The 15,942-nt window shown below is 39.9% G+C and overlaps 1 protein-coding gene and 1 long non-coding RNA gene across 3 annotated transcripts in view; both read right to left on the bottom strand.

Annotated features, from left to right (window-relative positions):
- kcnd1 (potassium voltage-gated channel, Shal-related subfamily, member 1) overlaps positions 1 to 3,466 on the bottom strand; it is a 59,570-nt gene extending 56,104 nt beyond the window's left edge. For both annotated transcript variants that reach the window (XR_013800380.1, XM_079636694.1), the window contains exons 1-2: positions 3,286 to 3,466; positions 589 to 2,408 (exon numbers count right to left, since the gene is read on the bottom strand). Coding sequence is in view for 1 of the 2 variants with exons in the window: in XM_079636694.1 (XP_079492820.1) it covers positions 589 to 1,703 (1,115 nt within the window). In the remaining variant the exon portion in view is untranslated. The remainder of the gene's footprint in view (positions 1 to 588; positions 2,409 to 3,285) is intronic.
- Positions 3,467 to 6,564: 3,098 nt separating this feature from the next.
- Positions 6,565 to 12,009, bottom strand: LOC307011250. The gene is made up of 3 exons (XR_013800381.1): positions 11,866 to 12,009; positions 7,384 to 7,465; positions 6,565 to 6,659 (listed from the first exon to the last, which is right to left on the bottom strand). It is a non-coding gene; the product is annotated as an uncharacterized lncRNA (long non-coding RNA).
- Between the last annotated feature and the right edge of the window lie 3,933 nt (positions 12,010 to 15,942).

A 15,942-nucleotide genomic window follows, 5' to 3' on the forward strand; every position in this document is an offset into this window, starting at 1 on the left:
AACTGAGGAATTCAAGTACAAATTTTGGTGTTTGTAGCAGGGGTGATTCACTAACCTTAACTTTTTGACATATAGGCAGGTTTCGTACATAAAAAGCTGCTTCAATACCAAACCTGTATGCTGGTGAGATGAAAATCACTCTTTCACTTAAATTGAAATGTTCAGCTATGCAAATTTAGGTGGCCCAACATGTGAACACCAAAACTATGATAAATATTCAACTTGAATGTAAATTCAAAAGAACTCTTTACACGATAGCTATAATTTGAGGGGGGGGGGGGGACTCTGTCCATATTCAAACTCATTCTTCACCGCAAAAGTTTTGATGGAATTTATATATTAGAACACTTTCAGCATCATAAATTAGCAATGAAGCAGTAAGTGGTTTTGATCACATGGGATTTTTTTCAGAAAGTTCTTAATGGATCTCATCTACTCCTTCCTTAGCTTTTTAAATACTATCATGGAACCCACTTCACTGCAGTCCAAACAAACACTCCACAGTTGCAAAATAACCACACTGTGCGTATAGAAGATCAATCTGTCGCATATTCAAAGCAATTGCAGGTAAAAATGGAATGAACTTACCCAAGAGTTGTCATGGTGACTATGGTGTACCAGAAGGAGGCTGGGATGCTGGTGAAGTTGGTTCCCTTGGTGCCTTTCTCTGCGTAGAACATGACGGTGGCAAATATGATGATGGCCATGGTAAGGGAAAACAGGAGGAAGCCCAGCTCAGAAGCACAGCTCTTCAGAGTATAACCCAGGATCCGCAGGCCCTGAGAGTGACGTGAGAACTTGAAGATCCGGAAGACGCGGAACACCCTCAATGTGACAAACGCGCCACTCACATCCTCGTTCTCAGGCATGACCAGACCGATGTAGTAGGGCATGATGGCGACGACGTCGATTACGCTCATGACCGAGCGCATGAACTTGCAGCGACTGGGCGCGGCGAAAAGCCTCATGAGGTACTCGAACGTGAAGATGAGCACGCAGGCCGTGTCCATGCAGAAAAACGCCACCGTGTACTTCTCACCACAAGGCAAGTCTTTCTTGCTGCCTTTGATGGGTCGGCAGGGGACAGTTTCCACTACGTTCGCTATGACCGAGACGGCGATGAAGAAACCTGTGACGTAGTAGAAAACGAGCGCCATGGTGCTTGTGTGGGGGTTCTCGAAGGCGCGCCACAAGCGCTCCCGAGTTGTGCTTTCCGGAGGCAGTGGGGTGTCCGTTGCCATCTCGGCCTCTGTGTCCTCAGCCAGACGTTCCTGGTTCTCCTTCTTGCGGTCCCTGTACTCTTCCATGCAGCAGTCTCCGATAATGTCCGGCACGATGCCGTAAAATGCCAGCTCCTCATCGAAGGCCTGAATGCACTCCTGCCGGGGGTAGTGAAGCTTACCCGTACGGTAAAAGTTCAAAATGTGGCGAAACATCTCTGGGTCCCTGTCGAAGAAATACTCCTGAGTGTCCTCGTTGTAGAAAAACTCCTTTTCCGAGCTGCCCAGCAGAGTGTCGGGATAGCGATCCAGCGTGTTTTTCCATGTCTGGAAACGGAGCCCGCTCACGTTTACGAAGAGGATCTCGTCGTTGCGGCTCTTTTTGTCCACGGGCGGTTTGGGCATGTTTTTCTTGGCTAGAGGAAGCCAGCCAACAGCCGCTGCCCTGGCAAATGGTAGCCATGTTGCCACTCCGGCAGCCATCTTTAATTTGGTGGCTAAACGTCGTTACTGGAACAAATACGCCAAAGAGGAGAATCCCAGTCAGCCCTGAGAAGATTTTCTGAACCTTTCTGGACCAGAAAAAGTCTTTCCAAACTAATCATCCGAGCTGAGGATCTCAGACTAGTTAGTTATATGTCTCTCGGTTTGTCTGCACATCTAATAGACTAAGAAGGAATCCTCTGAGAATGTTTTCATTATCAGCTACAAAAATTTGGGGCTGTCAAAGTGTCAAAGCCATTTGAATCTCAGGATCTCCATTTGTCAAAAACGATCCTGAAATGACCCATGAAAATGCATCATTCACAAGTCTTTTGTTTGCAGATTGTGGCTGTTCAAAGAATCAGTTCAGCCATCTAAAGGGTTAACCCTCTCGGCCATATCTTGCAGGCTCTGCCGGAGAATACTGATTTGTTGCTGCGCTGTGCCGTTTCAAATTTTTATTAGTCTGTGATGAGGCTTTCAGAAGTTAGCAAGATACTATTTCTGCTCTGCTACGTCCATTCTTTCGGTTGAAGGCGTTCAATCTCCTTTTTATGCAGTTTCAATACTCTTGCCTTTAATTTTCTTTCCTTTCTTCAAGCTTCAAGTGGCTACTCAATCTTGCAAGGGGCTGAGAAGGTTTTCAGTGGGACATCTCAGAACTACAGACACCTGGACTCCAAGTATGGCCTTTCCTTCACACACCTGTCATGAAACAACATAAAACATTAGGTGACGTCTGAAAGCAACATGGAACACAATAGCTACTTTCATTAGCTTGTATTACGTCAGAGACTGTTTAAATAAAGAAGCTTCACAGTCTGTTTATGAGATCTCTCTCACGCTACATTCATTCATACTTTAAACGGAAAAAGGTGTGGCATTACAGCTACATAGCTAAAATTTGATTTATATATGCAGTAGACACACATTTAAACATAAAAACTAGTAATACTACCCTATACATTTTTTTAAAATGCTTTGTTTGCACAGAGAACTGTCATTTATGAATGCAATACAAGTACATTTTTTGCATTCAGGTTCACACCAATCAATAAGTAATCAATAATGTGTTTCCCCACTTCTAAGCTAATGCAACTTCCTGCTGCATCTAAATGTCTCTGTATGAATGAATAGTCTCCCTAAAGCAGAATCAGGAGTAAAACAATACACTAACTTTTTAGGGTAGCATCACATAAGCACACGCCTGCCCTTATGGGTCCTGGCGGAGGACAGGTGACCCAGCCCCGTCCCAGCATAATGCATACAACATGCTCCCACAATCAAAAATCAATAACGCATTACTCTACACCTCCTGCACCATAGACAAGAACATCCACGTAGGAGATGAACAGTAAATTCAGGGTTTACTTTAGCACTAATGCAGCTCTAAAGCAAAACGCATTATTCAACTTATTCTATTTTTTTTTTAAGCGAATGAAGGTGCTCCTAAATTTCCTATAATACAACCGCGAAAGTGACTCAAAAAATCAATATGTTCTGTAAATAACATAACACAAAAAAGTCGAGCAAGTTGCCAGCAGTAACGATAAGTAATGATCTATCTTTATAGACTTGTTACCTCTGGGATAGACGAGAGGATGAAGCGTTCAATGTGACAGAAAGCTGATGAAAGAAAGAAAAAAGGAAAGAAACGGCAATCTCTCTGCAGCAGTCCCAGCATCTCGCATGCAGCTTGTGAAGGAGCGACCGTAACGCCTAGTCCTCCTTGCCTCTCTCTCTCTCCTCTCCTCCGCTGCTCTGTTGCATTCGTGCGCTGCCTCTCTCTCTCCTTCACTCTCTCTCTCTCATTTGCTTGCTCAACCTCCCCACCCTCTCTCTCTCTCTCTCTCTCTCTCTCTCTCTACACTTATACACATCCATTTAAAGCTTAATATCTCTTGCAAATGCATCCTGCTCTACAATGGGTCATAGAGAACGAGGCAAAAGCTCAGGTTTCACACAACCTGACAATACTAGATCACACAGTCTAGTTGTGCCTTTGGTTGCAGCTTACTGCATTCAGACACATTGCATCCTCTCCTCTTTCAACAGATAGTTTCATGTTGCTCCACCTCTCTCGGCAGTGGGAGTAGCATGAGAATTTCATTCTTATTTCAGTTTTCTCAAATGTGTCCGGGCACAATGGGGTGCCATCACACTTCTGAAAGGAATCTGTAAGGAAAATTGCTGGAAAAAGATGAGAAAGCTCCGGGAGATGCTATGTGAAGTTTGCATTACTGATATTTACTGTCCCACGATATTGTCCAATTTAATTTCAGCAATGTTGTGTATGTCTCATGTGCCATTATAAAATTGCAGTATACACATCAGTTAAACGTTTGGACACACTTGACTGAAAATGTTTGTCTCATGATCTTAAATATTTTTATTTAAAACCTGGTTTTCAACCAGGGGCCAGGGCTCACACACCCAAGGGGATACAATTCTGAAATATAAGACAAAACACATATTAAAGGTAGGGTAGGCAACTTTTTGTTATACTGGTTGAAACACTCTTCACATCCTGATAGCAATCAATAATACAAGTGGTCTAAATATTAAAACATGTACGTACATAATATGTATTTCCATACCTCCATGAACCCTGCTCGCGTAGACATCACACGTCATCAGCGCAGGAAGTTAGGTAAGGCTGTGCAGAGTTGTGGACAGACAGTCACAAAGCACCACAAACAAACAGCAGCCGCGGTTCACAGTTCCTCCTGAAACAAAACAAAGAGCTTGTGCTGCGTTCACGCCGTGTCATAACCGCAATTACAAGATAGAAACCGTGACGTTCTACCCGGAGCTGTTCACGTCTTCAGACTCCATGCGTTTCAATAGCAACGCTATCAATGCCGAAATGAATCTGCAGCAGTGAGATGGTACAAGTAAGAACTTGTAAGTTGTTTACGTTTATTATTATTGCAATGTTATGCTCTTTAAGACATGAGGTAGTTTAACGGCGTGTCTCATGACGCTTTGCAGACTCTGCTCTGGCTGTACGTGTTCATGTGTTTTGAAGGAGGAGTGGCTTTGCAAACGCTCTGAAGGGAGGGCGGGGTCACATGCTTTCAAAGCTAGCTTGCTATTGCTAGCTCCTCCAAAATTGCCTACCCTGCCTTTAAAATAAGCTAAAACAACTCAAACAAAATCAAGACCCCTCAACAAAGGTTTTTTTCCCCCACAGTCTTGGAAAATCTGCATATATGAGGTAGCCTAATTTTAAAAGTGTTATTTCTAGACCTGGAAAAGTAATGTAAATTAAAACAATCTTAAAACTCTAAGGGGAATTTTTATGAATATGCATTTTAGTATATTATTTTGGCCTAGACATAAATTGTAAAATGTCTTATAAAAAAATATTGTTGACAATGTGAGGGTCTTGTCAAAAGTCCAAAAGGTTGAGAACCATTCATCTAAATACTTCTCAAATGCTGTCTGAAAAAATTGTTTCTGTTGACATTAATCGTTCCTACGCATACATTGCAAAACTAATATTCTAATTGGCTTTATGTCAAATGTCACATGAACAAACAGAAAAACTTTTCTTTTTTTATTGCATCTGCTTGTCAGAGAAAGTTTTAATGACAGTGTGTGCTGATGGTGATTTCTATGGACTTTTAAGGTAATCAGGTAACCTAGTTAGTTATTTTTATTGTTGGCATTTTATTCAATTTAAATATCTAAATGTTACTGAGATGAAAAAGAAAAGAAAACTTTCAGATATCAACTTGCATATGCGATGGACATCGTTTTGGTATTTAATGAAGCACATACAAAAGAACTGAACTGGAGGCGCTGCAAACTGTTTTACAGAATGCAATGTTTGTTGTGCATAACCCCTTTGTTAAGGATAACACAGGAAAAGCAGTCAACAAGTGTGCAGCATACATACCATTTAAATAGCATCCTAGCATGCACTACATTACGCTGGTTGATGAATGTCCAGACTGTAGAGCTGGAATCTAGACAAAAAGAATGAATTTTCATTGGTTTGATCAATTCTCATATTTGTGTAATTTCATAGTTGTAATGACTTATTATTATTATTACAAATGTGGAAATTATTAATAATAAAGAATGAGTAGGTATGTCTAAACCTTTCATTGGTTTATATTCGTTCATAGTAATCAGCCATCTTGATCTCTAGATATCAGTAATGGCATAATCCATTAAAAACCCATATCAGTCAACCACTAATTTACATTCGCAAACTGTTCTTTAGTCAACATACTGTATTATTCATGAGGACAAAGGTTGAATTCAGCAGACTGACACTCATCCATTTAGCATTTATAACGACTGCGCTTTCCACTGCTGTCTTGCGGATGCAACACACATGCGTGCGACTGGGGTCCTGAATGGCTTGTTGTGCTCCACCTAAAATAGAGGGATTTGATTGCATTGGTATTTCTGTCTTGTTTACCCTGTGGAATTAACCATTTCATCAAATGGCATACTGTACACAGTACACACATGTATGTAAACATTGTCTGGTTTCAATTATAGAGCAGGTGTTACATTTCTCACTGAAGTGTCACGTTAGGGACAGATTGACGGGATGTGCAATTCCATTTGGAGCCACTAGTGGCACAAACATTACACACTTCAACTCCACAGCAAATTTATGGTCTATTTTGGTACGTCAATCCTTTTGATCAAGTCTCACTTTAAATTGAAACACTCTTGGCCGCCTCCAAAGACTACGTGAAAGAAGAAATAGTTGCTAGTGTAATTCCCAGTGATGGCATCTGCTATGAGGATTGAACTAAAGGGGTTTTCAGGGCGTAACGATTGATTACAGTTTCAATATAGCGAATAGAAAAAACAGGTACTCCCATACAAGAGGAACTCACTGGGACTGAGTGAAATAAGCCAAAATGATGGCAGAATTTATTCCTGGATCCTCAAATCAATGGATGTGTTACAGCTGGAGTCTTAAAAGGTGTTCTGGGAATAAAACAGGTCAACAATGGAAGAGGTTAGATTAAAAATAAAGAGAACAAATCTATGTAAGTGTTATTGTGCACGCAGTTTTATGCCATCTTAGAGGAAATTCTACATTGGATATTTTCATATGTTGAGTTACATACTTTGCCTCAACAGAATGAGATTAAAACAAACTAAATTGTGAAATTTTGCTTCATGTAGGGACACATGGAGAACAGAAGAGCGGTAGTGCATGGAGTTCAAGAGCAGATCCGTAGGAAAACATCAATAATTCACTGATTTCACAAAATTCTCTGGGTGATAAAAGCAATGAGGTGGAAATCCAGAAGAAATGTGAAGTGAAAGGAAAGGATGGAAATAAAAAAGAAAAATATAAAAAAAAAAATTCAGCTACATGAACAGGACCTCAGGATTGTTTCTATTCTATCTGTGCATTTTCTGTGTGGATGTCAATTTCCACTTCCTGTGACTCCCATGGGACATCTCAGAAATGGTCAAAAGCTCCTTAACTAAAGGAAATGAATTGATCATGCATTTACTGCACTGTATTTCTGCATTCAACAGACTGTCATATTAATAAATGACATAGTGTCATATTAATTGGACATGTTTAACTCTAATTAACCAATTTTTCTGCTTCTACAGTGACAGCAATGAAAGATTCTCAAAGTTTGTTGGCAAAATAGTTCACCCAAAAATGAAATTCTGTCACGCACACACTCACCATCATCATGCCGTCCCAAACACAGGTAGAAATGGTTATCCCGGGGGATGTTAAGCTACCCTTCAAAACTTATTTGATTGCTCTGTGGGAAGTAAAAAACAAAATTGAGGTATTTATTGGCTGAAAATATATTTTAAATATATTTCATACTTCTGTATATTCAAATTATATGCATGAAAACTAATTTTAGTCCATTTTGGAGCTTGACAGCCATTGAGACATTCTTTAAAATGTATTTTTATATGTTCCACAGAAGACAGAAAGTAGGGCTGTAAACGATTAATCGCGATTAATCGAATCCAAAATAAAAGTTTGTGTTTACATAATATATGTGTGTGTATTGTGTATAATTATTTTGTATATATAAATACACACACATGCATGTATATATTTAAGAAAAATGTGTTATTTATATATAAAATAGTTATATTTATATATAATATAAATTATATAAAAATATATATATGCAGTATATACATGCAAATATTTCTCAAATATATACATGCATGTGTGTGTATTTATATATACAAAATAATTATACACAATACACACACATATATTATGTAAACACAAACTTTTATTTTGGATTCGATTAATCGCGATTAATCGTTTACAGCCCTAACAGAAAGTCATCAAAAATATCAGTTCAATCCACAACGAGACCTTTATGCAATAAGGGTATTTATTTCATAACAGAAAAAAAACTAAAAAACAGCAAGACTGAGTTAGTAACTTCTTCACATATGGAGAAATGAATTATTGTTGGAGAGGCTGGAATTACAGTGAGAGCTGTTGCGTCATACTTCTGGAGTCTTTCAATGAATGATTGAAGAAGATGGGGAAAAAGCTTTCCTGCAGGTCTCTGTTTTGGACTGAAGTATTGCAGTAAAGCGAAGAATACTGTAACATGCTAAAAATGTATCTAAATGCTACTGAAATCAAACCTATCAATATTTACCTCTGATACCCACTACATAGCAAAACACTTGTTTAAAGTATATAAATACTAGTACTATTTTTCACTATATGGCTTAACAGTAGCTCGCACTCTGAAATTGCGAAGCGATAAGAGCATCTAAGGGCTGCACAGTGATGAACAAACTGGGAAAGCTTTTACGGTGAAAGCTACTGTGCTGTAAATATCCATTTACATAGCTTACAGGAGAGGTCAGTGAGGTGTGGGAATAGTCCAGGACCATCAACATTTGGAGAGAAGTTGAACACACTGAATACATGTCAGCCTCATAATGCAGCAAACTGGGAAGGGTCCTCAGGAAAGTCAAAAACCTCAAAGCACATGTCATTTTATAATTATAACAGTGATGACATTTTGCAACCCTCTACAATTCATCTCCAACCGAAACATGCATAAACATGATTTTACTAAGCAGGGATGTTGTTTCAGTGCATTATCACAGTAAGAAATTGTTGCATAATATATATATATATATAATACATATACATACACGCACGCATGCACGCACACACGCACACACGAACACACAATATATTATAAAATTAGCCATGTAAAGAATATATATATATATATATATATATATAAATGTACAGTACAGTATATATGCATATATATATATAAATATAATACAAATATATAATATATTATTAGCTATGTAAATAAAATATATATACCGGTAATATACTTTGTATTATATTACATTTGCATCACATTATCAGTCTCTCTTTCTATTTTTTTCCCATCTTTTTGAAAGTCGTGAAACACTATTTTTGAGTTTTTCTTTTGCTATATGAGCAAATGGGAACACACACACACACGCTTAATTTAATTTCACACACACACAAATGATCTCTATTGAATAGCTGACTTGACTAAAATATATATATATATGTCATTCTGAGCAGGTGGTGTATAGGAAGTAGATTACATGGAAGCTCAAAGCAAAAATCATGCAATCTTCACACACACACACACACACACATTTATTTATTTATCAATAACTCAAAAAAATTCAATAACTCACTTGAATTTCTTCTATATCATCAGATGTGATATTATGAAGCCCTTGCATTATAGAGTGAATTAATATGTATAATAAACAACACACGCTTAATATATATATGTCATTCTGAGCAGGCGGTGTATAGGAAGTAGATTACATGGAAGCTCAAAGCAAAAATCATACAATCTACACACACACACACACACACACACACACACACACACACACACACACACACACACACACACACACACACACACACACACACACACACACACACACACACACACACACACACTCACCTATTGAAGTTTACCAAACTACGACAACTTCCGCTTCTGAGAAACACTGACATGAAAAGGGTCAATTAGTGATACAGTATCTACAGTACACCATCCTCCATATCACTAATGGACGTGCACCAGTACGACATATGAGACAGGTGAGGTTATAAGGTTGAGCAAAATTGCTCTTTAGGAAGCAAGTACTCATTCTCAAATCCAGTTTACTGTCCATAATATATTTGTGTGGCAGTCAGTGCATCTGTGCAGACACTATTGAGAAATTTAATGTGAAAGCTCGCAACTCAGAAAGGGGTAAAAATTCTGCCAAACTTCACAGTTAAAAGCCTCGAATATGAGATCGGGAATGTAGTCGAGATAGCATTTGACAGCATGCTTAAAATTCAGAGCACAGCCTTCTAAAACTACTAGTCCTCTGGGAAGACAACCAGCACAACACACTGGATCCATTTATGCGACAACTGCAGAACTCTACCACTAAAACACATTCAACCATCACCCTATAAAAGTCAGACAAGTCTTCGCCGTCGCCAAGACAAACAGACGAGAAGAGGCACCAGTGCAAAACACAGCTTAAATCAAATAAATGCCCGTGCAGTGTGTTGGTCTGTAGTGAAGCATCTTTTAAAACAAGGTACAGCTGTATTTGGAGTTTGGGTTCTTGCCACAGTCGCCTCTGCCTTGCTTAGTTGGGGACACTTAATATTCAACAATATTATTGATCTGACTGCACTGAGCTGTTGTATGAGAACTGAGCTGAGCTGGACGATTACATTATTTTTTTGTATTTTTTTTTTCATAACTGCTTTATAGAAGAAATGAACTAATTGAATCATTGATAAACTTTACAACAGAACTGAATCAACACTGAACTGACTTCAGCTGAACAACAGCCGAAATGCATCATTTTCTCGTTTATCGCTGTAAAGCTTCTTTCAAATGATCTGTATTGAATAGGTGACTTGACTAATATATATATATTTAAATATTAGTCATTTTGAGCAGGTGGTGCATAGCAAGTAGATTACCTGGAAGCTCAAAGCAAAAATCATGCAATCCACACACATTTTTTTTTCCTCGTGAAGCTATTTTTTGATTGAAAATGTTATATTATTACTATTATCATCATTAAAATTTCAAGTTGTTTTATATAATCATTATTTATAAAAATGTATAATTATTTAGCAAGCCATGACTTGAACAAATTATACAAATAGTGTCCCCTTGACAAAAAACTGTTCATGATAGTCCTGTACATAGAGACACACACACACACACACACACACACACACACACACACACGCATTTATTTATTTATCAATAACTCAAAAAAAAGCAATTTCTTCTATATCATCAGATGTGATATTATGAAGCGCTTGCATTATACAGTAAATCACAGGTATTATACTATATAAAATATTATGTATAGAATTAGTAATGATGGTGCGTGGACTAAAACTGAGATACAAGTCTGAGTTTGACCGGCAGTATAAATTTAGGCACAAAAACATTGAATGTGCATCTTTAATAAAAGTTTAATCTGCGCTGCAATGCCGTTGGAGTTTCTCTCTGCCCTCCAAAACAATCTAATTGATGGATGTGTGTAGTCCACACTTTTATGCAGATAACACGCGGCCGGCCTGCTGCTGATGTTATTACAGGGACTGTTATCGTGTGCTGTGAATGAGCGATGGGCGGCACTGAGGACTCTGGGAGCAGAGGAACACATAAACTTTCGCTTGCATGTCATTTTTTTACCTCCCTGGAGGGACTCTTCGTTTGAGGGTCAGCTCTCTACAGAAGCAGCGTTTGCTTGTCACGGGGAGCTTTGGTAAACACACTGTACCATCATGATGTATTAACCCCTACAATATTTACCATAGTAACCACAGTTTCCAGTATACATTTGTAAATGTGACCCTGGATCACAAAACCAGTCACATGTTGCACGGGTATATTTGTGGCAATAGCTAACAATACATTGTTGTATGGGTCAAAATGATCTATTTTTCTTTTGTGCCAAAGGTCATTAGGATATTAAAGGGGTGGTTGAGTATGATTTCACTTTTCTAACTTTAGTTAGTGTGTAATGTTGCTGTTTGAGCATAAACAATATCTGAAAAGCGATATATAGATTATGACAGAATATCCTAATTGGAGATAGTTAACTCCACATCAGCAACATAAATTCATCAACTAACCTTTCAGAGAGTCCCTTTGCTTCTACATGTTGTCACTTCTTCTTGAGTCTCTCCATCTTTGTCTGTCTCAGTTTTAACATTAAAGGCAGAACAGTTTCTGTCATTTTAGTGTGTGTGCGTGAGGTAATCGCAGCTGCTAACACACACCAGCTCTTGAAACCCCGCCCTCTGCTGCAGCTCATTTGCATTTAAAGGGCCAGGCACAAAACTGTGCGTTTTTGCACACCCTCAAAAAGAGACAAATTTAACATGCTATATAAAAATATCTGTGGGGTATTTTGTGCTAAAACTTCACACACACACACTCTGGGGACATCAGAGATTTATTTTACATCTTGTGAAAAGGGCATTTTACCACCGCTTTAAGTAAAGATCATGTTCTATGAAGATATTTAGTAAATTTCCTACAGTTTCATTTTTTTGCACCCTCAGATTCCAGATTTTCAAATAGTTGTATCTCTGACAAATATTGTCCTATCCTAACAAACCATACATCAATGCTTATTAATTCAGCTTTCAGATGATGTATACATCTCAATTTCGAAAGATTGACCCATGTGACTGGTTTTGTGGTCCAGGGTCACATATATGTATTTGTATAATTCTATTTTAGAATTATATTATAATTATGTTTACATTTTATTTTGAAGGTATATTTTGTATGAATATATTATACCCTACCGTTCAAAGGTTTAGTCGTTTTTTAATCTTTTAGAAAGAAGTCTCTTCTGCTCTCCAAGGCTTCATTTATTTGATCAAAAATACAGCAAAAAGAGCAATATTGTGAAATATTATTACAATATAAAATTACTACTTTTTATTTGAATACATTACAAAAAATTATTCATTCCTGTGATGCAAATCTGATTGTTTTTTAGCATCATTACTCCAGTCTTCAGTGTCACATGATCATTCAGAAATTGTTCTAATATGCTGATTTGCTCCTCAAGAAACATTTATTATTGTTATCCATGTTGAAAACAGTTTTACTCCCTAATATGTTTGTATAAATACTTTTCAATTAAATGTATTTATTAAACTTAAAGCATTTATTAAATATAAACCTTGTGTAACATTAAAAATGTCTTCACTTTTAATCTTATTAAAATTGAATGCATCCTTAATAAATAAAAGTATTTATCTCTTTTTTAATATTACAACAATTGTTTGCAAGGTTTCATCGTGTCCATAAAATGTTAAGCAGCAAAAACTGTTTTCAACATTAATAATGAGAAATGTTTCTTGAGCAGCAAATCAGCAGACTGATTTCTAATGGATCATGTGACACTGAAGATGCTGAAAATAATTACTTTAAATTGCAATACTACTTCATAATATTACTTTATTTTTTATTACAGGCAGCCTTGTTGAGACTTCTTTCAAAAACATTACAAAAAAAACTTTTGACAGGTAACATAAATAAATATATCTAAAAATGATTGTTACTTCTTGAACATGTCAAAAAGTGCAAAATGCTTTCATGATCTTTTAGTCATTTTAATTTCTTATTTTGGTGATATTAGCGGCAAATACCCAGTGCTTCTGAACAAACTTTAACAAAACAAGTACCAACTTGTATGCGTCACGTTTATCATGGACTTTCTGTTTGTTTTCTTCATCATCATTAGTTCATTTTCATCACCTGTCTAGTTAATCAGTTAATCATCCTTCATTGTCATCACCTGTTGTACCCTCGTCATCCTCTGTGTATTTAAGTTCCTGTCTTTCACCTTTCAGTTGTCGGTCAATGTATATGTTACTGTGTGTTGAGTGTGTTACCCGTCTGCCTGTACCAGTTGTGTGAGTTTGTTGTAGTAAATGCTTGAATTGGAACTATTGTGCCTCTGCTTGTCTTCATCCGCACCATACCCGTGACAGATTGACCGACCAAGACAGTATGGATCTTCCAGCCGTCCAGATCCTTCTCCTTTCCCAGGAGGATCAGTCTCTCGAGGCCCACACACAGAGGTATTTGGACTTGGTACCTTTGGTACATTATGATGATATCAGCCTCTGTATGTTCTTCCGGGCAGGCCTCAACGCTGAGGCCAAAGCACGCCTGCCCGGAGATGGGCCTCGGGAGAACTTTGCTGCCTATGTGGAGTGGGTATTATGGAATAACGGATCATCCTTCACCGTCGATGATGCCACCAGCCCCACTCCAACTCCAGAGCTTCCTGCACCGCTGGTCCCGTCCAGCCCAGAGCTTCCTGCACCGCTGGTCCCGTCCAGCCCAGAGCTTCCTGCACCGCTGGTCCCGTCCAGCCCAGAGCTTCCTGCACCGCTGGTCCCGTCCAGCCCAGAGCTTCCTGCACCGCTGGTCCCGTCCAGCCCAGAGCTTCCTGCACCGCTGGTCCCGTCCAGCCCAGAGCTTCCTGCACCGCTGGTCCCGTCCAGCCCAGAGCTTCCTGCACCGCTGGTCCCGTCCAGCCCAGAGCTTCCTGCACCGCTGGTCCCGTCCAGCCCAGAGCTTCCTGCACCGCTGGTCCCGTCCAGCCCAGAGCTTCCTGCACCGCCGGTCCCGTCCAGCCCAGAGCTTCCTGCACCGCCGGTCCCGTCCAGCCCAGAGCTTCCTGCACCGCCGGTCCCGTCCAGCCCAGAGCTTCCTGCACCGCCGGTCCCGTCCAGCCCAGAGCTTCCTGCACCGCCGGTCCCGTCCAGCCCAGAGCTTCCTGCACCGCCGGTCCCGTCCAGCCCAGAGCTTCCTGCACCGCCGGTCCCGTCCAGCCCAGAGCTTCCTGCACCGCCGGTCCCGTCCAGCCCAGAGCTTCCTGCACCGCTGGTCCCGTCCAGCCCAGAGCTTCCTGCACCGCTGGTCCCGTCCAGCCCAGAGCTTCCTGCACCGCTGGTCCCGTCCAGCCCAGAGCTTCCTGCACCGCTGGTCCCGTCCAGCCCAGAGCTTCCTGCACCGCTGGTCCCGTCCAGCCCAGAGCTTCCTGCACCGCTGGTCCCGTCCAGCCCAGAGCTTCCTGCACCGCTGGTCCCGTCCAGCCCAGAGCTTCCTGCACCGCTGGTCCCGTCCAGCCCAGAGCTTCCTGCACCGCTGGTCCCGTCCAGCCCAGAGCTTCCTGCACCGCTGGTCCCGTCCAGCCCAGAGCTTCCTGCACCGCTGGTCCCGTCCAGCCCAGAGCTTCCTGCACCGCTGGTCCCGTCCAGCCCAGAGCTTCCTGCACCGCTGGTCCCGTCCAGCCCAGAGCTGTACCAGTTGTGTGAGTTTGTTGTAGTAAATGCTTGAATTGGAACTATTGTGCCTCTGCTTGTCTTCATCCGCACCATACCCGTGACAGTATGTTGGCAAAAAATAATAATAAAAAATTGTGTAAGCTACCTTGTTATAAAAACAAAGCGTATAAGCTAGCATGGGATATGATGTACATTCTGGGATGTCGGGATATTTTACGGAATGTTGTTCAGATAAGCTCCCTGCCTAATAACATTTGACAGCATGTTTCCGTTGTTAATGGCAAAGTAATGGAAAGTGCTTTGAGTGCAACTCAACGAGATCATTTAGAAGAAGAAAAAAACAACTGGGGAGAATTAAAACAAAACTTAGGAAAGTAAACCTCCTTAAACTTGAGCTCTATTTGCACTTAATGTGCACATTCTCTTCAGAGATAATGTAGAAAAACAAGACATTATTGTCCTTCACATTTTTTACAAAGCTGCTAAAGATGCCAGCTCTAGTTGCCATGGTTCAGATCTTTCTAAAAGAACAAGAATTATTTCTTCTCCAGTGATTCAGATGTTTCTGTAATGATGTACATTAGCAGGTGTTTAAAAAACAATACAAAAAAACAGACACTTATCCAAACTGACTCCAGTAAAAAATAAAAAATATCACTCCATTTTCCCATCAGCCCTTATCTCTCTCTAATTGAAAGGAGTGTTTCCCTCATGCAAGTTCTCCTCTCTTGACTCATCAACTTGATTAGATTTCAATTACGCCACCCTCTCTCCCTTTTCAGGACAGACCCAACGCTAGCATGAGGAACCCCTGCTGAGTCCAGTATTGACATAGAGATAGAGATAGAGAGGGAGAGCTGAATATAAAGGAAAGAAACATTATTTATTCATGAT

The sequence above is a fragment of the Phoxinus phoxinus genome, assembly GCF_949152265.1.
Source record: "Phoxinus phoxinus genome assembly, chromosome: 15".
NCBI classification, from domain to species: domain Eukaryota; kingdom Metazoa; phylum Chordata; class Actinopteri; order Cypriniformes; family Leuciscidae; genus Phoxinus; species Phoxinus phoxinus.